The 25,649-nt window shown below is 40.4% G+C and overlaps 1 protein-coding gene across 10 annotated transcripts in view; it reads right to left on the bottom strand.

Annotated features, from left to right (window-relative positions):
- Positions 1 to 25,649, bottom strand: part of NAV2 (neuron navigator 2) — a 642,916-nt gene that overhangs the window by 201,668 nt on the left and 415,599 nt on the right. For all 10 annotated transcript variants that reach the window (XM_038406029.2, XM_038406028.2, XM_043516356.1 and 7 more), the window contains 2 exons: positions 16,465 to 16,582; positions 5,810 to 5,862 (listed from right to left, as the gene is read on the bottom strand). In XM_038406029.2, coding sequence (XP_038261957.1) covers positions 5,810 to 5,862; positions 16,465 to 16,582 — 171 coding nt within the window. The remainder of the gene's footprint in view (positions 1 to 5,809; positions 5,863 to 16,464; positions 16,583 to 25,649) is intronic.

Here is a 25,649-nt window from a genome sequence, read left to right on the forward strand (position 1 = left end):
ATAAATCTGTTAGTCTTTAAGGTGCCACTGGACTCCTTGTTGTTTTTGTGGATACAGACTAACACGGCTACCCCGATACTAATTTTGTAATGTAGACATTCCCTGAGAGTCCTATCTCAGCTCAGATAACATCCCTCCAGGACTGAGCCTTTGTTCTGGGCTCAGCTTCCCACAGCCCTCCACTCTGACCTACTGCAAGAGGGCATCGTACACATTATTTAGCAGTTCACTTCGAAGTACAAATTAGACACCTCATCTCCATGTAAATTAATATCTTTCAGAGCTGTTATGCTACTGCATCACATCTGTGTTGCACTAAAACCAAGATATTTTACAATAAACCTTTGTAGTCACCTCTATAGTGAAGGGTTACTTTAACCAACTATCCACCCAAAGTGAGGGTTTACACCTAATTTAACGTGGGAGAGTTCAGCCCCCAAGATCAACTACAGTAGAGAGAAGTTTTTAACAGAATGGAGACCACATGGTGCACAATATAGAGTCTACACAGTGCTCTTTCTACAACCATTACTTTTAGTAGCCAACCAAAAAATACACACACTACAATCTGGTAAAGTGAGATCATTACAAAATGCATAATATTTGCATTACTCACACCAGGCCTTGCAGAAAAACCAAAAGTGTTATCCTCATCACCACCATCACTAATGGTCATCGTCCTGGCATCTCCCACACACCAAGGCATGTAGGCCACAATAACTTTTATAATGTGTTATGCTGATGCCCGCTGGTGTCCATACACATCTTTGAAGGTTTTAACTCCTTTTCCTTATTTGAATTTCCATGCCCCTCTACTTTTGGAATGCTCCGTTTTTCATAGGCTAACTCATTAGTTCCCCTTATATTCATTAACATTTCCACCACCTTATCACCATATTAATAGGCAGTTACCTTAAGAAAGTCTCCAACATTTCACCTTGGTGTCTACTGATCTCTCTCAGACGTTATCCAAACTCAGCAATTATTTCAGAACATCAGCATATCACAAACATAGAACAAAGCTAGTCAGGTTTATTATTAACTTGCTTATGTTAACTTATCCTGTGTCCGATGGCCTAATTGTGCTAAGCTAAATATTTTACAGGCCTGAGTTTTGTACACCCTATGTTATAACATTAATTAATATTAATGTTTCACCTCTATATCCTAAATATACCTGATATCTTTTATATTTGGCTACATCTTCCTCTTCCCATTGCTGAATTAGGTTTTCCTTGCAAGTTAAAGTCAACATATTGATAATATGGGCCTGATCATTACTCAATGGGTCGTGCCAATGATGTTAATAAGAAGTCTTTCAGGCTCTGGCCCATACTGGACAAAAACAGTCTAACTCTGCACAATCTATAGCCAAATAAACAATAAAAGAAAGCCTGAACTCCCTCCCTTTAGCCATGCAACTTGATAGGATATCTGCATCACAGATATTTCAGAGTATTACAGGCCATATTTTGACAAGTGAATGCATAGAGGGGAGAGTACACTCCCTCCTTGTGGTCGTTATTTCTTTTGCATAGACAGATACACAAGAGTGGTCACCATTAAAAATGAAGAATCGACATATGACCACAGATACCTCATGGTTACCACAGCTATTTCCTATTCTAAGTACATGGGGAAAGTATGGTCTCTCTGCCCAGGCTACATTGCTTCCTGTGTCTCCAATATCTCCTCTGGGATGTCCTTCTACTTCCTCAGACTTGCGTGGTTAAATCAAACCCTCTCATCATTCTCTCTACACATTCCCTCTTCCTCACTATTAACAGCTCCTCTCTCCTCCCACGCCTTCAAACTCATATGACACTGGGGTTGTCTTTGGCTATCCATGCTCTTGCCAAATATTGTCACTATACTACTTCCTCTTTAACATTTCTAACATCTGTCCCTTCCTGTCCATCCACACTGCCAAAACCTTGGCTCTCACTCCGGTTCTCTCTGATCTCAACCTCTGTTAACACCCCTTCTTAGGCCTCTGGGTCTCTTACTTGTGCCTCTTTATTTTAACTGTTGGATAAATGACCTTCCTTTCCCACTTCTCTGACCATATCAGCCTCCTTCTTAAATCCCTTTACAGCTCCTCATCTCTTTAAAACTCCTCATTCAGATGTTGAAGGCACAGCACAGCTCTGCCCCAGCCTACATATCAACACCTTCTTTCTCCCAACTTCCTACCCTGATGCTCCACTTATCCCCCCCTACTTGCACCTTCAGGCTTTTTATCATCTGCTGCCTATGCCTGCAACATCCTCATTCTCCCACTACACCAAACATCCTCTCCCGTCCACTTCAAATCCCTATTTTTTAAAAAAATCTCTTCATTTACATAGCTCTCCACCACTGACCTCTACTCCTGTGTTATTGTGCTTCTTTTCTTTTCTCTGTCTTATTCTCCAGTTTAATACTCAGATCTTTCAAGCTTCAGACAAATATACACTTTGCATGTTCTTTATGTCTTGTAACCATCATCTCTGTTTTCACTCTTTCTTATGTGTTGTCATAAGTTCCTATGTTTATGTAACAGAGGACCCCATCCACCAATCTGATCAGGGTGGGTGGATGCCTGTGCCCACATGGAGCCCCACAAGCCCTACACACGGACTTCACTGAGGTTTGGGACTAGTGTTAGTGTCCACAGGGACCAGATGGCAGGATCAAGGCCTCAGCTATTCAGGGTAAGGAGCTTTATCTCTGTTTTCTCTTTAGTGCCATGGAGATGGAAGGCCCTAGATAAATATGAAACAGAATAAGATGATTTCGGATGTCGCTGTGCACTGAGTTTGCAAATGCTGGGTTTTTTTAATGGAGACCACTGTACATTAGATATGTTCACATATAGAAAGTAGAATTTGTATAATGACATCACTGTGTCACAAAAGAACTTCATCTATCAGCAGAACTGTTATTTATACATCACAATTCACTGAAATAACCTGTGCCTTTCATTGTACTTTACTCTAAAGGAAGTTTCACTATGTCTATATTGGAAGATTGTAAGCACCATTAAATAGTCAGCATCTGTTCGCTAAGAACTACAGTGTCTTCCTCTAAGTACAACAGATGGTACTATGGTATCGTAAACTCTGCAGAGTGGCGGATATTGAGTCTTTAATGTCAGCCGTTGGACAGTGAAAAAACAGATCAATATAAGATACGAAAACAGTTGCCTAGCTTCTGTAATGCAATAGTATTAAGAGAAGGGCATCCCTTGCTGTGCTTCACTGGCCCATGTTTGTTTGCAATAGTTTTTTCTACAACATGCACAGAAACAGGAAATAGATTTTTTTTCTTTTGTTCTTCAAGAATGAAGCCATTTTCTGACATGTTTCATTCTACACAGAAAAACTACAATTGTAGGGATGGTCTCTGAATTTATATATATGCTCAATTTACTATAAATTGTCTTCATGTCAGTTGGAACTAATCACTGTCAATTGCAGGCCTTTGTTATTTTATTTAAACAAATATACATTACATAAATACATATGATCCAGAAAAATCAGTTCTTATATAGTGGACAGTTATGAAAAGGCAATTAATAGTATTTATAAAGTAGTACAGTTTCATAGAAAACTGTGCTGTATTTCTAGTTGAAAGGCAAAGATGAAAGCTTCTGTCATGTGCCTTTTCCAACTACTGAACTTTAACAGCCAATTGTTAGAAACTGCAACGTAGTTATACACAGCTGTGACTGAACAATTAGGTAAAAAACTAGGAAAAAAATTGTGTGTCCTGGTGTGAGTGGGAGGGCTTGGAGGACACAAGGAACTTTCTCCCCCATGATGCCACCTGCACAAGGGCCAGGCACAATAACAGTCCCTGTGCCTTGAGGAGGGCAGGGACTGTTCCCTCTTAGTGTCATCAGAGGTGGAAATTACCCAAATGGGATGAGTGGAGATGAAGCCCGATCAAGTGCATCAAGGGATGCAGACTGCACCATCCAAATTAACAGTGTCGATCTTAGAGAAAGGTTGTGCCCACTGACCCAAGGCAAATGATTACAAACATTACACCCTCTGGTTTATAATGTATTATATTCTTAGAGCACAGACACTGATAAACATTGGCCTTTAGTCTTCAGTCATGGATAACCCCGTGGATATGCACATCAATGCAAGGGACAGCCATGATGATCTTATGTTTCCATTGGTAAAGAACTGGAGTGTCCTGAACTGACTACAGTGCTAAGCATCCTAAATGGAGTGGGACAGGGTAGACAGCCCTGCCCCAATCCATCCTTCTGCACACACCAGGAGCACAGGGTCAGTATCTTGGAGCTGGAAGTGAAGCAAGAATACCCCCTTTTAGCATGTTACACAGCTCCTGCTCTAGCATGCACACTGACAACCATTATGTCCAAACCTGGCTTATGCAACAACCCTTGGTGTCGGCTCTGGCTGCAAACACCAGAACAGATACTTTAGTTCTTAGAGAAAAAGTGAGTTAATCTAACTTTCAGTTACAATGTAATGGATTTTTTTAATGTATTTTGGTATCGCCTGTAGCTCATGAATGAAATTCAGTTCTTACAATACACTTGTGAAACATTAAATTACAGTGATCTTGAAAGTTTCCTCAATTATTTATACTCTAGACAGCTGCTGTGGCTACAGCAAGAATAGCAGCCAATCTCTACCTATCTCTAGGAGTAAAAGTAGCAAAGATAAATCTGTAAAGATGTTTTTCTTTTTAAGGAGTGGTTGCTCTTTGGATAAAAAGAGGATAATCTCAAAGATGGGGGGGGGGAATGGAATAGTAAAACACAAAGCAGTTTCCGGCTCTGGGATGGAAAACTGCTGCCAAACCCTTAACCCTTCAATGGGTTCCATCACCAGATATAAACAAATTGAACACACAGCAAAAAAATTTAAGAACTAAAACTACACACAAAACATGGTATAGAAGTTATACTAAAATACTCCTAAATTCAGTATCCAGCTGTAATTTGTACATATTTTAGATTTAATGTCATCACATCGATTCTGTATAAAAATACAGAGGAACAAAGACCTCTGTTTAAAATATCATAAATTAAATAATTTCCTTCTTACAGCACATTTTAAATAATCTTATTACTGCCAATATTCTCAAATATCTTGTCTAGAATATTAACTGCACTGTACCTAATAGCAAACATACTCATCATGTACTATATATTTTGAGTTCTGCTACAGTATTTTTTGGTGCTTGTTTTCAAAGATTAAATACAAACCAGATAAGTGAGAACATTTTACAGATAAAAACCCATCACTGAATCAAAAAGACAATACACATTTTAAATTTTTCATTACAACTTCCAGACACATTTGCAAATTCTTTTCTATTTTGGCATAACCACCGTTAATATATGAAAAAATTCTTTTGGGAAGGACCTAAAATACAGAGATGATCTTAATAGAGCCTAAGAGATCGTAGTCCTTTAGCCTTAAAATTTTTAATTTTATTTGGAGCAACCTTGACAAAAAGCCAGTTGCACATCTACTTTCCTGCTTCTGTAAAAACTGTTTTGAAATAAAAGCACAGTATTTATTTTTTGTATATTCTTATTTATATAGAGTATCACAAAAACATTAAAATATCACAGAAAAAAAAGTTACGTACCTTGATTCAGATCCAATCCTTCTCCTTTTGACTTCAATAGGATGAGAAATGGATCATTAGTTCTAATAACAGTCCAGATTTCCCCTTCTATTATATTGATGCAAGCATTTCACAATACTCAGTTAAATTAACTGTCATACTTTATTAGGAATTGAGTAACACACACATGCACTGCTGCTTTGCCACTTACCATTTGAGATCTATTCTTTGGACAGCCATTGATGTCTTCAATCTTTTCATTTGCTGAAAAACAAATACAAAAAGTAATGCAAAAAGTGTAGTGAGGACACTTGTACCAGTTATTTCCAGAGCACTTGTTGCTAGCTAAATCAAGTGGCCTAAGATTGTAGTTGTCCAATCAAAGCAAATGTGTGAAACATTGAGACCCATGCAGTGGCTGGATTTTTCTCAGGGGTCATTCCTCCAGAGACAGCTGGAGCACAGTCATCATCATTTCAAAAGGAGACAACTGGGTTTACATTTCTTAAAGTGACAGGTAACTCCTTATGCAGCCAAATGCTTAAAAACTGGGTACTGCACTGCATCACTGGTGTGTGTGTGCGCGCGTAGGTGCACACACACCACATGTGTTTAGATGGGTGTGCGCAGGGATCATTCATTTCATAAAGTGTATGTGCATATCATAGATTCATAGATTTGATGACCAGAAGGGACCACTGTGGTCATCTAATCTGAGGTAGCGACATCTACCTAATACAGGCCATAGGACTTCCCTGAATTAACTGAGTCCAACAACTCTCTACATTAGAGTATATATTTTAGAAAAACATTCAATGTTGATTTTAAATTTCCATTAATGGGGAATCCACCGCAACACATGGTATGTTGTTCCAGTGGTTAATTATCTTCACTGTTAAAAAATTACACCTTTCTTCTAGTCTGAAGTTGTCTAGCTTCATGTTCCAGCCATTGGAATTTGCTATACCTTTGCCTGCTAGATTGAAGAGCCCTCTATCATCAAATTTCTATTCCCCATGTAGGCACTGACTGTGATCAAGTCACCCCTTAACCTTCTCTTTGATAAACTAATAGACTGAGCTCCTGTCATCTACCATTGTAAGTCACATTCTCCAATCCTTTACTCATTCTCATGGCACTTTTCTGACCCTCTCCAATTTAGGAATAACCTTTTTGAAGTGTGGACACCAGAAATGGACATAGTATTCCTGTAGCAGTTGCACCAATGCCAAATACAAAAATAATATATATCCCCTTTGTTCCTACTCCATATTCTTCTGTTTATACATACAAGGATCACATTAGCTCTTTAGGCCTCTGTCTTCCTGAAAGCTCATGTTCAGCTAATTATCCACCATGACACCTCCCCACCCCCCAAGTCTTTCTCCAAATCACTGCCTCCCAGGATATAATTACCCATCCTGTAAGTATGACTGCATTCTTTTCTCCTAGATTTACATATTTACCATATTGAAATGCAAGTTGTTTGCTTGTGCCCAGTTTATCTTAGTGAATCAGATCGCTCTGTATCAGGGACCTGTTCTCTTTATTGACCACTCCTCCACTCTTGTGGTCATCTGCAAATTTTGTCAATGATGATTTTATGTTTTCTTCCAAGACAAGTGTTAAACAGCATAGGACCAACAATCAATCTGTGCGAAACCCCACTAGAAACCCACTTGATGATGATCCCCCATTTACAATTATATTTTGAGACTCGTCAGTTTTTAATCCATTTAATGTGTGCCATGTGGACTTTGTATCATTCTAGTTTCTTAATCAAAATGTTATGTGGTACCAAGTCAAATGCCTTACCGAAGTCTATTGAATCAACACTGTTACTTTTATCAACCAAATTTATCATCTCATAAAAATAATATGAGTTAATTCGATGAGATCTATTTTCCATAAACCCATGTTATTAGCATTAATTATATTACCCTTTTAAAATTCTTTAATAATAGAGTCCGGTATCAGCTGTTCCATTATTTTGTTTGGTATTGATGTCTGGCTGACAGGCCTATAATTACCCAGGTAATCCTGTTTATATTTTTGCAGATTTTGTAGGTTAGCTTTCTCACAGTCCTCTGGAACTTCCCCAGTGTTCCAAGATTTATTGAAAAAGTAATATAAGCAGTTCAGAGAGCTCCTCAGTCAGCTCTTCTAAAACTCTTGAGTGCAAATTATTCAGATCCACAGATTTGATGATGTCTAAGTTTAGTAGCTCCGTTTAATATCCTCCTGAATTACTATTGAAATGGAAAGTATTTCATCATCATCTATCAATATATCAACTGTAGTGTTTTTGTTTTTTGGGGTGGTTGTTTTTTGTTTTTTTGTTTTTTTTTGTTTCCTCCAAACACAGAATAGAAATATTTACTGATGACTGTAGTAGGAAGAGAGCCTGAGACATAAGCCCTTGTATCAGAGACCCGCTATGAGGCAGAACCTGCTCACAGAATCTGGCAAAAACAGTGCTTATATTGCAGAAATACACATTCCTAAAAAGTGCTAAGCACAGAGTACTCACACAAACACATCCTGATATCAAGTGGTACCAGAACATCCCGATATCAAGGATGGTACAAAAACATTCTCCAAGGATAACAGAAACACACTGACCCCTCCTAAAAGATAAGGTCAGAATGACAGTACATAACTTGTTTATATCAGGGTATAAAAATATATCTCAGAGGGAGTATCTTTGACCAGCTTAGGGGGCAGCGGAAAGTCCTGCAACTGACTCAGCTGCATCCATTGTCAGGGGCATACATGTCTTAGTAGCCTCACGGAGTCTGCCAGGTGCTATTACCGTGCTTCCTCAACAATAAACCTGGCTGGATGCCTTTGTACCTTAACAGATCTTGTGGTCATTGGGTGGTTCACTCGAGGTTTGCTGTGCCAGCTGTCTGTGCAGAGCTGGGACAGCACACAGGGAAAACACACACACAGCCAAACATCTGACTACAATGACTTCAGGCTTTTTGCATTATTATTGACAATTCTACCATTTGGATACCATTACTAGGACTCCTTTTGTTCCCAATATGCTTAAAATACTCCTTATTGTCCTTTACTCTGCTGGCCATCGACATCTCCTAGTGTCCTTTGCTTCCCTTATCAATTTTCTATAATTTCTAGCTTGTAATTTATATTCATTGCTATCAACGTCCCACTTTTCCAATTTGTTATCGATTGTTGTGTTTTTTAAAAAAAATTATAGCTTCGTTCACTTCTCCACTAAGCCAGACAGGTTTTTTAACCAGTGTAGCTTTCTCCCAATTGTGGCCCTGTGCTTTCTTTGGGCATCTAAGAAAATATTCTTAAATAGTTTTTAATTTGATTCACATTTTTCTGTTTAAATTCTCTCTCAGCTCATTTGTTGCATAATTCTCTTCTGCTTTGTGAATTTGGCACCTTTAAAGCACAGGCATATATATTGCTGATTTGGTATCATGGGACAGGTATCAATACAATATAAACTAGAAGAAATAATTGGAGTTGGTGGTCACATATCTTCTGTGAGGAAATCTTTGGGCTATAGAAAAAAAGAACTAGATTATGCTCAGAGTTTTCCCATAAACAGGGTCCTGAGTACTCTGTAGCAGAATGGGACCAAATTCCTTACCAACAACCCCTAAACTCTGTGGCAGCAACTTCTATAAGTCATAGAAACATAATGTATTCCGTTCCCCTCCATCCACAAGCACACACAATTATAGATCATAGCTGAAAATACTCACTGGCCCAAAATTTGTCAATGGTTATTTTCAAGGATAGTTTTTCCACCAGCACCGTTCTCTCCTGCTCTACTCCCTGGCCTCAACTCCCATAGCATTGTCCACACCACCCAGTGTCTCCAGGGGCTAGGGATAGGAGGTGGAAGAGACAGCTGCTAGAAGAGATGGCAGAGGGGCATACTGGCAGCTTGCTCAGCAGTAGTTGCAGTCGCCTTTGGTGACAGCCTGGCTGAACTTTAACCCATACCTTTCTGCTTGCCTAGAGAACAGCTGAATGTGGCTCTCTGCAGACTCATGCAGATGACACTGCATCACTTACGCAATTCACAGTTTTGAGCTTCTCTCTGCAACCATAAGAGCTTGAAACAATTTCAGATTCTGGAGCACAGTTCTCAGCAGGAAGTAAACTCCATCACAAATTCTGCAACCTCAGAATCCAGACTACATGGGTCTTTCCCGTTAACCCTTATTTACTGCAGCACCATCAAGCTTTCATTTTCTTCCTAGGCTCTTCCCTGCACAGGATGGGTCTCTGTATCATTAGCTTGGCCTAAAATTATTCTAAAATCAACATTGTACACTATGGGCTTATAACAGTACAGCTCCAAGGCTGGAGAGATATTTCACCATTTTCCCCCATGGCACTTTACCCATATATAGTCAGATTACATTGGTTTTATGAGAGTGAAATGAATTTCACCCTGAGATTTTTAAATGTTTCCAGACTTTTGCCACTTTTGATGCATACACTTGAGGATGTTTGATGGCTTCTCTCTTCCCCTTTATTAAGCTAGACATAGCAAAAACAGCTTAACTCAGTGATAAAAGTAGTATGAACAGAAATATCAACTGACCCCCTCACCCCTTCACTGTGAGCTGGCTGCACGAGCTGCAGCCGGTCTGCTTCCAAACCGCTCCAAGGAAACATCTATACACGCTCATGCTCCACACCCTTCACGCCCTCACCCTTGTGTCCCGCCCCAATACAAAATGGTGCGACTTCCTGCCACCTTTGGAGGGTGAGGAGCCCCGGTGGGCCAGCCTATATTCCACCTTGGTCCCGAGGCCCGCCGGGGATATCAGTTGGCAGATCCTTCACAGAGCCGTGAGCATGGGCGTGTTCTTGGCGCAGTTCACCTCTATCCCAGACACCTGCTCCTTTTGTGGTGTGAGGGAAACCCTGGCACACGTATATCTGGAGTGTGCCAGGCTGCAGCTCCTATTCCGGCTCCTCACCAATATTTTATTATGTTTTTGGTTGCACTTCTCCCCTCACCTTCTTATTTATGCACTCTCTATCCGTGGCCCCACAAAGTCACGGGATCTCCTGGTCAGCCTCCTCCTGACCCTAGCTAAAATGGCCATCTATAAAACCAGACTGAGGAGGTTGGCCGATGGAGTCTCCTGTGACTGTGGGGCCTATTTCCGATCCTCAGTCTGTTTACGTATCCAGGCAGAGTTCCTCTGGGCAGCATCCACTGACTCCCTTGATACCTTTGAGGAGCAGTGGGCGCTGTCCGGGGTTCTCTGCTCGGTGTCCCCGTCTGGTTCCCTCCATTTGACCCTTTGACCACACTCCTGTCTCTGTTATTTCATTAGTTGTCCCCCAGATTTATTTGGTGTCCAGGTCCTGTGGATCCCCCTCTTAGGCTGTGGGGGGGATCCTTTAGCAGTGGATGGGCTTCGCCCGCCCACTTCCTGGATCCCAATAGGATAAGGACCATACAGAGCAGAACATGGGTGGATATATAGAACCTTTTATACAAAAAGTAACCCAGCACACTGTACAATGAGTTAAGTTCTTTGTTATAAAGAGCTTTGTTACAAAGCTATTAAACATTAATCAATGCCTTGGCCACATCTTTGGACCTTACAACAATTTTTCCTGTTTTTCCTCTTAAAAGGATGTTGGCCAATACAGTACATAAAATGCTAAAACTTTTACCTGGACAGCTATCCAGACTCGAGTAGAAGAAATCTTTGCTTAATGTCTCAGTCACAGGATAAATTGTGACAGGTTTCAGAGTAGCAGCTGTGTTAGTCTGCATTCGCAAAAACAAAAGGAGTACTTGTGGCACCTTAGAAACTAACAAATTTATTAGAGCATAAGCTTTCGTGAGCTACAGCTCCATACATTTCCTGACTGTATATGAGCCCAGATGCAGATTTGGAACATAAACCCACAACCTTCTGGCCCAAAGGTGAGAGTAATAAAGGCTTTGCTACATAAAAAGTTATTACAGAATGAAAGAGGTTGCGTCTTTGGATACACTTATTCTGGAATAGGGGAGTTTTTTTTCTAGTTTAATTTGACATATGTCCAGGTGAAAATTCCTGAATAGCCATTCCTAAATAATTCCAGGAACAGACAAGCCCTTAATAAGCAACAGTGTTAACTGAGGGATCACTAACGTGACAGAGGCAGCAGTTTGGCAAAAGAGGACATTACTGTCCATTATTTATGAAGATTGCCATGCTTGGAAAATAGTACTCCCATTGCTTTCAATCAAGAAAACTAAGATACCAAGAACTCTGTGCTATTAAATAAATGGCTTTCTAAAAGTAGACTGAGTGTCTGATGCGGCTCCCATTAAAGTCAATGACAAAGTTCCCATTGACTTCAATGGGAGCAGACCCCGAATACTTAGATTTCTATAGAAGACTGAGAGAATGTACTACAAAATGTACAAAGTGAAAGTATATTATAGAAAATGATGGTGCAAGGCCAACAAGAGTAAGTGACCCATCTTTGTAAGTGTAGAGCATACTTTTATCAATCGAAGTGCTCCACTTAGTGAGTATGGTAATAGAAATCTGTCATCTTAACATAGACTTTCAATCATGGAAACAAAAGAGATGTATAAGTAGTGCAAGGTAGTATGAGGATAGAACACAGAATCTTTCAAGCTAGCTACAGTTTTAGCAAACAACTTAATCCTTTCCAGTACCTAAATGAAAGGACTTGAATTTCTGTTCCATCAGTCCTTACATTTGTAACTTTTTGGAATATCATATTACATTCTTCTTAAAAAATGCTAGCTTCGATAAACAGAGGAAATTGATTGTCCACAGGAAAACGCTCTCTCTTTTCCCTTGGAGCTTTTCCCACGTGTGTAGTGTTAAGAGTCTCTTGAAGCTCCTTCCCTGTCACAGGTGAATCATAATTACCCTGGAACATCTATGTTCAGTAAATTGATCCATTTTTAAATAGTTCAGTGGTGGTTGTATCTAATTTTTTTTAAAATGGTTGGCCAAGAGACAAGGAGGGGAAAGTGCATTTTGGTTATGTTGGCAGCTCTACTGATCTCTCAGTAAAAACTTCAAACAAAATAAAAGCCAAAAGTTTGATTGCCAGTTCCGGTTTTTTAAGTTCAGTTTCTCAAGTGTGATTCTTTGCCATTTAGACTTGATATCACTTTGTATTTGTGTGTGTGTGTGTGTTGACATGCAATCAGTATGTTGGTTTATTCACAATGTCAAAATCATCTGAGCCAATGTACATCTTAACTCTGTGCTCCCATACCAGTGCAACGCTACTGTATATATTCCACCTTTCAGAGTACCAGTACTATTAGCTGGCCAAGTGAAGAAAGGCCTAGCACTCTATGCAATGGCATTTCACTGTTTGTAAATCCTGGCCCCAAAAGACATGTTTCCTGACCCAAAGTGTTTACAATCTGACATCCAGGTTCTGCAAACAGTAACACATGGGAGCAGTCCCATTGACTGCAGTGGGATTATGCATATACATGAAGTTACACAGATGTGTAAATCTTTGCAAGCTTTGAACCAAAATAACATAGCATTTTGTCAATAAAGTTCCCAGTTGACTTGAGAATATTATGACAAACTGTCACTGTGCAACACACAAAATAATTTCAGCACACTATTGCTAGTGATTAAATCTGAAGATTATATAGCTATGCTCTTAGGTGTCAAATTTATCCCTACCAAGTTTCAAATATTTTTAGGATTACCCATTGTTTCAAAATATGGATGCTATGTTATAAGAAAAAGTGAATGAAAGTTACCAAGTTATAAATTCCTAAATCAGATTTCTTTTCTTTCTGGAAATATACATCTGGTTTTGAATGACAGGAATGTACACAGAACGAGGGAGTGCTGGACCTTGTAAACCTTGATAATAATTCACTCTGATGGCCCTGATGTGTGGTGACAGTTGACTGTCTCCAGGCTGTTCAACATGCAAACAGATAATCTCACTAATAGGAGGTTTCTTGGAATGTAGTGGGGACAACTTCTTGTTTCAGATGGTGGAGGAAGTACCTGGGGGGCAGATATTTTAGCCTTGATTTGACTAATGGGGGGAGAAAGGGGAAAAATTGGTAGTGAATCTGAAGGTTGAAGGCTATTTGGATAGATTGATAGAATGATAGATTTCACAACTCTAAGGAAAGGAAGGAGTGAGAGGAGCAGGAAAAAGGATAGTAGACTTAAAAAAAGAAGACTTTAACCAACTCGGAGAACTGTAGGAAAAGGTGTCACCGGAAGAAAATCTAAGCCTGTTAAGGAGAGCTGGTAGTTTAGCAAACTCTCTCAACAAGAAGAATACACAGCTCAGATTTTATAAGGTCTTAAAAGACTCTTCTGCCCTTTCCCCTTCCTTATGAAGTTTAACAAAGACTTTACATATTTTTTTTAGGATTTGTTCTGCTTGTTTTTCCTTAGAAATATCAGACATGTCAATCTTGTTTTGCTGGAGGATTCATTGTAGATCCATGAGCTTTCTGAGCCCTTACGCAAAAGGACAGAGGCGTTATATCCTTAACAACAACAGCTTCTCTCAGCTGTGCTATTTAGGCATTTGAACTAACCTGATGTTAACAAAAAACAGAGTTTGAAACAGAATAAAAATTACATCCTTTCTTAATTAATCAGATTTAACTACATGGCATCTCTGATGGCATAATCCTACCAGTTCTCTAATCATCTACAGGATCTCCTAGGGAAAAAAAGAGAAGACAAGACCTGTATTTCTAATGTTTAAAACAAAAAGGCAGAAAAGAGAATTCAGAAGAGAACAGAAAACCTCTCAAAAGCTCTTCTTCTTTCTTCATAAAAAGGCACTAACATATTTCCCTTTGCAGATCACTGTTAGCACTGAAGCAGCAATTAAGTCTTGAATACAAAACTCATGCAGTGACCAAAAGGAATGTTCATAATCAACAAATTCACTTGAAAAGATTTTGTTAACCTGGGATAATCTCTAAATACACCACCAATGCCCATAAAAGAACAGAGATGTCTCTGTGGTACTGCTGCTTTCTCGCACCCCACCACAACACAGAACAGAGGGCACTGCATGCAGAAGGGAAAAAGAAATTACCATTCAGAAGCTTTCGTAGTACAAATCTTTATTTATGAGGACAGGTTATGGTTTTATAGCTGCAGTTGAAGCTGTTTCCATGTGTGGAAGTTACCACTTCTAATGTGACAATGAGATGCAGCTTGCCTAAGGCCAGTACATAAGGGATGCAAATGAATATTTTCCTTTCAGTGCCAATTTGGGGGATTAAAGTGGAATTTGTGTGTTTAAACATGGATTTTCTTTTGTTTGGAAAAAATCTAAGAAAAAGAAAATCCTTCACCTTAGGTATTAACTTTTCACAGCTGTGACTTAAAACTCTAAATCCAAATACTAAAGCAACAATGAGAAAAAGAAGAAAAATGCAAAGATGAATTAAAGCAAGCATATTAGTAAACAATAACTCTTCTGAATTTTTTCACAGGGATATATTTTGAAACATATGGGAGCATTCACACATGGAAATATGCATGCAAGTATTTGATACACTATTTTTGGTAGTGTTCTTATATGTATGTTTCTACTCCAGGATTTTCTGCAGTATTGTTACATATATGTAATTGTATATATGTAGGGATAGATTTTTAAAAAGCACAAAAGGCAGGTAGGTGCCCACCTCCCATTGAAAGTCAACTGGAGATGAGTGCCTTCCTCCGCCTTATGCCTCTGAAAATCTCCCCTTTAAAATATTTGTGTTGGTATATACCGTTACATAGATATTGGATGAAGTTTTGTTATACACAGGTACACAAGTAATTCATGTGAAATTTTTATACATATATAATTACATGGATAGTTTTCAGAGTGCTATGCTCAGAGAGCAATGAATATGTTGTTTGTTCAGTATGTATGGGCCAGATCTTCATCTGGTAAAAATCAATTTAGCTCAGTTAGAGTCAATAGAAACTATGGCAATTTATGCCAGCTGAATATCTGACCCATACATTCATAAACTTAACTCAGGGCTCTAATCCTTTTGCACAGTATTTGTAATAGAAATAACTATACAAGGTTTGGTGTCTAGTTACTTCACTTCCAGTTACTGTCTTCTACATTTGCATCTCAAGTCTGTCAGTCTTGTTGTCAACAACTGTCATTCTAATCCTATTAATGGACTTCCTGATTCTGTCATTCTCCATAGCTCCATAGTTTTGTGATAGCCTAAATACCAGATGGATGAGTCTCTAAAGGGACTAATGAAGAACCCAGAACAGGGGGAATGTGGAGCCCTGCACAGGAGCCAATATGAATCTTCAACTCCCATTGACATCAGTTCCTTTAGCGCCTGGGGCCATCCTGACAATAAATGAACTTCCTTATTTTAAAACAGATTGTTAAGGGTTTCTTTTCTTCCATATACTAATCATGTCCTTCCCTAATCCTAACTGCACACTGGGATTTTTCAGATCCAACCAGAAGTGGCATGTTTAATATAACACACCATTGTCTTGGTGAATTATTTCCAGACCAGTCTAAAAAAGCTAAAGGAACAAAGATAACAAAAAGATAACAAGAAAGGCTACAAGTCACCTAACAGAAAAAAGCTCATCAGCTGCTTTTTCCCTTCAGCTGTCCTGGGTGATAATGCTGTGTTAGGAGATCTTATCAAGAACATCAAATATTTTTCTGCAATCCCTTAACATAAGGCTTTATCAAATTAATTATCAAAGCCTGTGAGGCAGAATTATCATCTTAATTCCATATAGTTTCTATTTATTTTCCCCATATTTATGTGAAAAAACAAGCTGTGGCTCTGACAAAGTAGGAATGTACATGGCACGAAAAGAGAAATTCACTCACCTACAACCTGGATGATTTCAGCCAGTAAGACTCCATCAGTCACATCTTGCTGTAGGTCCTTGATCAATCGTTTGTGACCAGATTTTGCTAGATAGTGATTAGCCCAATCCGTGTAAATCTATTAGGAGGAAAAGAAATACACAAAAACTAAATTGTAGGTATTTGATCATACTGAAAAATGAGAATCCCATCTCTTAGTCCATGCATAACAACCTCTCTCATTTTCAGACCTTGGAAAGAAAATCCCTGTTTTGTGAGCTGTTTGAAACAATTTAGCACCATTACAATTCAAGGCATTGCGCAGATCAAGTATTCTGCTTACTATGGGGTATGGCTTTTTTTGTGGAGAAATCTGACATCAGAGCTCAGGAAAAAACTAAAGCAGTGGTTCTCAAACTTTTGTACTGGTGACCCCTTTCACCTATGAGTGTGACCCCCCCCCTTATAAATTAAAAACATTTTTAAATAGATTTAATACAAATATAAATGCTGGAGGCAAAGTGGGGTTTGGGGTGCACTGACAGCTCGTGACCGCCCATTTATTAACCTTGCAACCCCCTAGTTTGAGAACCCCTGAACTATAGCATGCTTCTAAACATGCTATGGCATGAATGGAGTATCAGACATGGAACTAAATATTTTGCAGCACTAACACGGTTATGGAATTGGTTTCTATTTTCAAACTCAGCATTTTGTGTTTTCCCTCTGCCATTCCTTTTCTGTTATTGAGAAACCTTAAAGATTCATTCTAAGGAAAATTTCTATGGATGAAGTTCCTTTTAAATGTTAACTAATAAGCCCTCATGCAAGAGATCTACCTGCTCTAATAAGTCCTAGTGCATGGGATCTACTAGGTCCATTAAACTGATTTTAAATTCCCTTACAGATTTGTAATTACAGTTACTTCCTTTAAAATAAATCTCTATCTGAAATCCAAGCAAATATTAATCAAGCAATTAAACCACAAGACTTTAAATATATTTTTATATATGGGCCAAGTTTTGCTCATCACATACTATATCACTTTTAACAATGGTAAATACACTATTCAGTATAAATACAGTATAACTTATTTGTCAAACACATAACTTTTCCAGAGTGTGTTATCAAAAAGAAGAAAAACCTATTAAGGAACTTCCATTGATGAGCCCAATATTGTTCCCTGTTCCCATACAGGACAAAATTAAAGGGAAAAGCACCCTCTATGATCTATCTCAACTCAACAAATAAACTCAAAAAATCTAGACATCTGAACTTTGTCCTTTGGTTGGTTGGTTGGTTGGTTGTTTTTTGTTTTGTTTTTTATAAAGGTACCCAAGTCAACTTTAAATTCCAACTTTACTCTCAAGGGTATCCAGACTATTAAAAGACACAGTCATCCTATTTCAGTGAAGGTGTATAGTGTCAAAAACGATAGAGTTCCAATACTGCTGGTTTAACACACCCGTGCCTTACATAGGTTCTGTGAGAGATTCTATCTCCCTCTTTATTCCCTCAGCAGTAGTCAAAGAATGCAGCCCAGTGCCTAGAGTTTTGTAAAGGAGACCCATGATTCTTTTACAGTTTTTTGGAGCGGGAGGAGTCCAGACACTTGTGGAACCAACTCCTGTACCAGATAAGGAGGAGTAGCCACCACCTTTCTCATTTGAACCTGTTAGTTTTAAAGTCCCTGAAAATGCTAGGATGAAACTTTGATATCTCAAAATGAACCCTGAGGACTCCTGGGTAAAGTAAATGAATTTATGAACTCACAAAGACTACAGAGTGGATGAGTCATTACAAAACCTATTTTCCCCATACTAATTTCCCCCTACTGTTACTCACACCTTCTTGTCAACTGTTTGAAATGGGCCACCCTCATTACCACTACAAAAGTGATTTTTCCTCCCTTGGTATTCTACTGTTAATTGAATTGTCTCATTAGACTGACCCCCCACTTGGTAAGGTAACTCCTATCTTTTCATGTACTATGTATGTATACCTGCTACTGTATTTTCCACTCCATGCATCTGATGAAGTGGGTTCTAGCCCACAAAAGCTTATGCCCAAATAAATTTGTTAGTCTCTAAGGTGCCACAAGGACTCCTTGTTGTTTTTACAGTCAGGTAACATCTGAAATAGTAAACCCAAGAGGACCAAAACCCCTGAGCTGAATCTTATATAAACTAGAGCATGTGCCTGACCACCAAAACTAAATGATTCTCAGAGCATATGTATGCTACCATATGTCGCAAATATTTATGTTGCTCGGGTTTGAAAAAAAAACAACAACCAAGCGACATAAGTTTCACTGGCAGTGGCACGACACTATGTCGGGCTGGAGAGCTTCTCCTTCCGACATAGCTACAGCCGCTGTCGGCACAGAGCAGCTACACGAACAATCTTACAGCAGCGCAGCCCCTGAATCGATACAGCTGTGCTGCAATAAGCTCACTAGTGTAAAACATGGCCTAAATGACAGTAATGCTAAACAATGGCAGAGCTTTTAGAGATTTGTTTGGGCCACACAAGCAGATCTCCTCACTTCTGCCAGTTTTACACAAATATAAGTGAGAATCAGGATCATTACCTCCATATTTGGAGAGTGGCAGGGTAGAAATAATTTCTACCTGCTTTTAAAACAAAGTCTGTCTTTCATATAAATTTAAGGATAATCAAAGACACAACAAACAGATAATATCAAACTAACAGATCGAGTACTCTATACACATAGCTGCTAGACTCACAGCCAGGTAATCTGGGACATCTGTATTAATGTTGCACAATTGGTTATCTATTTATGGTAGAATTCAATTTAATTTCAGAATCTTCATAAACAAACCACAGTTTACAATGTTCATCGCCACTATTAATTTGGTTCCTTCTTGAAACATTGTACTAATGGTTGGCATTGGTAGCTCAGGAAGTATTCATTCTCGGAGAGATAACTGTACCAGCTGTTACTATACTACATTAAAACAGGGTCAAAAGAGAACCAGACCTGTAAAGTCTGTTTGTTCTCATTCCAAACAAGGAAACATGAGAGACTTATTTTTTTTAAAAGAGTCATGTTAAAAAATATCTGTAAAGGCCCCATTTCTATATTAAGATCAGTTCTTTCTTTAGAAGAACAGCACTCAAACACTTTTTGGGACAGATTCTGGCCCCCAGCTTGGCCCTTACATGCTAATGCCAATGGTGTATGGATTCGGGCCCTGTGACAATCACAAGTTCACCAAATACACGGAAATCAGGAAAATATCCCCAAATCATGATTTTTTTCAATTTTCTTACAAAAAAGTAAAATGTGTTCAATAAAGTATTTCAGACAAAATAATTACTGTACAAACTGTACAGCTCAGCTGTTTCACGCCTGTGTGCTCTATCCTTCCGCACGTGCGGCATAAGAGCACCATGTGCATGCAGAAGAAGAGTGCTGTGTGCACGTGCAGCAGAGAGTGCTGTTGATCCCTAAATGCAATCTAGGGTGGAAACAGGCTGTCTCAGGTGGTTGGGGTATGGAAGGGGGTAAGGGCACTGGGGTGGGTCCAGAAATGAGGAGTTCAGGGTGCGAGAGAGGGCTCCAAGCTGAGGCAGTGGGTTAGGATGCAGGAGAGGGTGAAGGCTCTGGCTGGATGTGCAGGCTCTGGTGTGAGGCTGGGGATGAGGAGCTTGGGGTGCAAGAGGCAGCTCCGGGCTGGGAGGTGGAGTTGAGGGGTTCGGAGAGAGAGTGTGTGTGTGTGTGTGTGTGTGTGTGTGTGAGGGCTCTGGCTGGGGGTGTAGGCTCTGGGAATGCTGGGAATGAGGGGTTTTGGGTGTCGGAGGGGGCTCCGGGTGGGACTGAAGGGTTCAGTGGGCAGCGGGGGATCAGGGTGGTTAGGGATCAGGGCTCTGGGGTGCAGGAGTGTGCTCTGGGCTGGTATCGAGGGGTTCTGGGATGGGGCTAGGGATGTGGGGGCAGGGGTGCAGTCTCCAGGCGGTGCTTACCTCAAGAGGCTCCCGGAAGCAGTGGCATTTCCCCCCTCCAGCTTCTACGCCGAGGAGTGGCCTGGCGGCTCTGTGCGCTGCTCCGTCCGCAGGCACTGCCACTGCACCTCCCACATTCCAAATCCCTCGCCCCCGCCCCCTAGCCCTGCACTCCAAACGTCTCATCCCCAGCCCCACCACAGAGCCTGCACCCTCAGATGGAGCCCTCACCTCCTCCTGAACCCTGAAAACCTTATTCTGGTCCCACCCTGGAACCCACACCCCCATTTAGAGCCCTCACCTCTTCCCAAACCCATGCCCCAACCCAGTGAGAGTGAGGGTGGGGGAAAACAAGCCACCGAGGGAGGGGGAATTTAGTGAGTGGGGAGTGGGCTCTCAGGGAAGGGGCATGGCGAGGGGGTTCATTTTGGGGCGATTAGAAAGTTTGCAATCCTAAATCAGCTGAGACGTGAACAGTTACTAAAGCTGCCGCATGGACAAGCAGCAGATTGTGTAATTGGTGAAGCCTCCTTGGTCACTGACATATTGACCGATGCCAAGATCAGTATGTGTAACATATTTTATTTGTTTAGAAAGACCTAACTGGTGACAATGCATCTGACTTGGAAATGAAAGCTGTCCTCACTGATACAATTTACTTACAGGCTGTTAATTACAACACCATCGCACACTGCGCTATTGTAAAGTGTTTGAATACCTGTAGGGTAGATATTGATAATATCAATGCATTAATTTTTTCCTCAAAAGCTTACAATCAAGCGTTTAAGAGATTACTGGCTAACAGTTCAGTTCACCTGCAGTACTCACATACTTTTGCTACTGATGTCCAGAAGACCAATTGGTGAGGCAAACCCACAGCCAAACCAGGGACTGCTCACTCAATAGATGCTCCTCCAACAGAGCTGTGCAGAGTCACCAATAAGGTACTAACTTACTCTTCCCACAGAGCCCGCAGTGCGCAGCCTATCCAGGAGCAAAGTCCGGGATAGATGACCTTCCGACTTAGGTATTTCCCCAACCCCTCGGGCTGCAGATCAGTCTGTGCAACAGCACTATCCATCCTGGAACCCTTCTGTTGCCTCACAGTATCAAACTCTCGAAACTCCCAGCCTGCTCGTGATCCTGTTCCTTCCCCAGCCTTGCCAGAGACTGTACCAGTCTTGTCCTTGCTCTACCCTGTTACTGACCTGCTCCAGGTTGCCTCCACTTCCTGACCCTCTCTAGACCCTTGGACTCTGACCATGCGGGCTTTGACCCCTGGCATGCACCTGGACTCTGGCAACAGTACTGACTTGGCTTGTCCTTGGACTCTGACCACTCAGCTTTGACCTGTGACCACTCAGCTTTGACCTCTTCTCCAACCACTAGGCCTGACTAGCAGAAGGCAATGCCTGACCATTTCCCTGACATTGACAAGTCAACAGTAACAGTCAAAAAGTTTTTTAAACATTGTCCAAGCAGAAAATAGGATTTTAAAGAGTATCTGCAAATCATAGTCCAGGCTGTGGGATCAAATCTTTATGTGAAATTGCCCTCTTAGGTGAGATGGGGAAGCTGGTATGCTGCTATTAAATACATTCATACTGCATTACTTTTTACTCAAGTTTTGTGGAGGAGGAAATTAAAATTACACCAAACACAGAAGCTGAAGGAGTTGAAACATCTGCTGGACAATTCAGAAATTTTACAGATACAGCTCAACTTCATCACGAGGTATGACAAAGAGTTTGTTAATTTAATCAAATTGTTTGAAAGACATGAGATTCATGTTCGTCAAGCTTAAAATAAAAAACAAATAAAGTTGACTTAATTAACACTTATCAAGCATATAAATGTGAGTAACAGCAGGGATTCAAAACCAATCTATTAAAACTTTTATTGAAATTTTTCAAACTATTATCTCCCTGATATGAGTGAAAGAAAACCCTGTTTCACTGAGCCAGCACTCTGGTTCCTTAAAAGCGGTACGGTGTTTGATCCCATTCAAGCATGTACATTAAACTTGGATGCCTTCCCACTGGATTCCATACCTTGTTTCAACAGGAGCTGGAAAACTGAATTAGAAGGCTACTGGTTTTATGCAAAGGAATGCAGCAGTGACCTTTCACTAACTGCTTTTCGAAAGTTTGCAGAACCACGCTTTCCCAACATTGCAAAACTGGCCAAGTGATATTTGTCTGTGGATGCCAAGCGTAGTGTTCTGGCCTATGGGCGGTTCTTATTGCGCAGAGGCAACCCATAAAAGAGGAACAAGTAAACCAACTAATGATACTTAAACTTTTTAATTAAAAACTATGAACAGAAATAGCTGAACATTGAGTGGAATACATATGTTTGTGTTTAGTAACACTTTTAGTTGTAAAATTGATTACATTTAATTGTGAAATTAATTCTGTGCATATTCCTTGAAACTGATTTAGTTTTAAAATTAATTTCATAGATAGTCTATGAAATTGAATACTCATTTTACCCTGGTAAATGGTGTTGTGAATTTTCTTTTTAAAAAATTGTGATTTACACAGGGCCTTATGTATAGGGGCTCCCAGGAGCCCAGGGGAAAATTCCTATGTGCAGGAGGAGCTGCATAGGTCCAGCATATGCAGCCCTATGCTGCCCTCCCTCACAGCCTCTAGTGTAAGGGGGTGCTGGGGGGGAAAGGAGGGGTGACCATGTCTATGACTATGAGCTATGGAGCATCCCATTGACAGCTACAGGGAAGCTGTTGTAAGTTAGAGCTTGTATAATAGGATTCTGCCAGCCCCCAGTGTAGGCAAAACATGGTCATGTACAAAAGGGGTTCATACCTACCTTTACTTCCTCTCCTACTGGACAATGTCTCTTGGGAGGTGAAGGGCAGAATCTATATATAGTGGGTTGGATTCTCATCTTTTATCAATGTAAATTACTGAAGTCACTAGAATTATACTGGTATAAAACCAGTGTAAAGAGAGAGCAGAATCAGGCCTACTAATTTCAGAAGTACCTTCAGAATCAAACTGCAGGTACAAGGCTTATGTCTTCCTTCTCCATCAGAATCCCAAATCAACCCCAAGTCTAACACTAACTGTTCCTTCTTCCCTGCCTGATGAATCCTGAAAAAAGAGTAAGGACAACCTAGACTCCCTGTTGCTGTTGCCAATCTGATGTCAATGCAGAAAGGTAAGGTGCAGCTATTTTGATTAGAACTGGCACTGCCGGAAGGGTGACTACCAGGCTTATTAATAATATTTACACTTCTTACTATTTTTCTCTTGGAATAAAACAACACGTGCTTATTTTTATTTTCAGGTGTCAATTCTGCAAAACAATGTTGATTGTGTTGACCATAACACTCATGAACTGAAATATATTTCATGGCTTTCCCTCATTTGTCCTCCACTTCCACCTTTACAAGTTATATTAAATGGGATGTGCATTTCCTATTAGGCCAGCGTTATTGTGAACTTTGAAAGAAAAACAGGTTGAAATGTCTCAGTGACAAACATCTCAGTGAAACAAATGCTGCCTACTGACTATAAGAGTGACTTTGCTGTTGGAAAAAAATAACCAAAAAACCAAAAACAGCAAACCAGAAATTGTATTTCGTAGATGCCTACAGAGGAAAACATTTTAACAACAGTTTGATGGGACGTGAGCAGGGTAATGTGGGTCAGAAGGTGCAAATTCACCTTATTCATCTGGAGGGGAACCAAGGTTGGATAAGACCAATGGTAGATGAAGCCCAACTGGGGAAAGAGCTGGGATAGGATTTTACTCCTCTCATAACACAAGAACTAGGGGCCACCAAATGAAATTAATAGGCAGCAGGTTTAAAACAAACAAAAGGAAGTATTTTTTCATACAATGCACAGTCAACTTGTGGAACTCCTTGCTAGAGGATGTTGTGAAGGCCAAGATTATAACAGCATTCAAAAAAGAACTAGATACATTAATAGAGGATAGGTCTAGCAATGGCTATTAACCAGGATGGGGAGGGATGGTGTCCCTAGCCTCTGTTTGCCAGAAGCTGGGAACTGGCGACAGGGGATGGAGCACTTGATAATTACCTGTTCTGTTCCTTCCCTCTGGGGCACCTGGCATCGGCCACTGTTGGAAGACAGGATACTGGGCTAGATGAACTTTGATCTGACCCAGTATAGCTGTTCTTTTGTTCTTCTAAACCAGGAAGTGAGAGCCGGAAAAGACTGCAGGGAGGGGGTCTGTAGTCACTCCTCAGAGGGAAAGGGAGTTGATTAGGGAAAAGGAGGAGATCCTGGGGAACAGTAAGTCCCAGGGTCCTGCCCTGGACTGGGCAGTCTGGTAAGAGGCCAAGAAGGGTTAGGTAGCCATGGGGAGCAGAGGAATCTCTGGTGGTAATCCCAGAGATAGGCAAGGAGATTGAGATATGGAGTAGGAAGGAGCCCAGGGAAACAGCAATAGGGTCTGAGACTGAGCAGACCTTCATTGCTAGCCATAGGGTCCCCTGGGCTAGAATCCCAGAGTTCCCCGACCAGCCACTGGGGAAATGACACAAGGACCTAGAGTCTTGGAACAGGAGACCATCTGAGACAGTGTCTAGACAGCTTTTCTGGTGGGACTTTGTTACCCCAGAAGGTGGGGACTGTACAGTGGCCTGGCTGGAGGCCCGAGTCACAAACAGGGAGCATCCCAAGTCACAGAGAGAGAGGGGTCACAGTGTGAGCAATTTATAGAAGAGAGCACCAGACAGGGCAAGAGCTAATACCCAGGCCTAGCCACAAAGAAGGACCCCTTCACAAACAAAAAGACATTTTTAAATGTGTAAGGACTTTAAAGAACTAAGATTGATTCTACCATTGAATTCTGCTGCTGCTGTGAATAAGCCAGAATTGCACGGCATAAAAATATACCTAATTGTAATGAAACAACTGAAATTTGCATTAGAAACTAAGGAGACTATGGCTTGAAGTATATTAAATAAAGTTTATATAATGAGTAGAATCCTAAACCTGAACTTTGCACTGACCTCTTTTTAATTTACAACACACTGGAAGATTTTAGCTAGAAATCCACATATTTACACCTGGTACTTGTGTTAGAATCTGCATTAGTATTTTCTGCATTAACAATATAATCTTCATCTCAGCACCTTTGGGATTTGTATTTAAAAGGAAGACTGGTAGAGGTAAATAATGTACCCTTTTTGATCTGTGTTCTGGACAGAGATATTTCCGTCCGGGGGGGGGGGAAATTCCACATTT

This window comes from Dermochelys coriacea, chromosome 6 (genome assembly GCF_009764565.3).
Source record: "Dermochelys coriacea isolate rDerCor1 chromosome 6, rDerCor1.pri.v4, whole genome shotgun sequence".
In the NCBI taxonomy this organism is placed as follows: Eukaryota; Metazoa; Chordata; order Testudines; family Dermochelyidae; genus Dermochelys; species Dermochelys coriacea.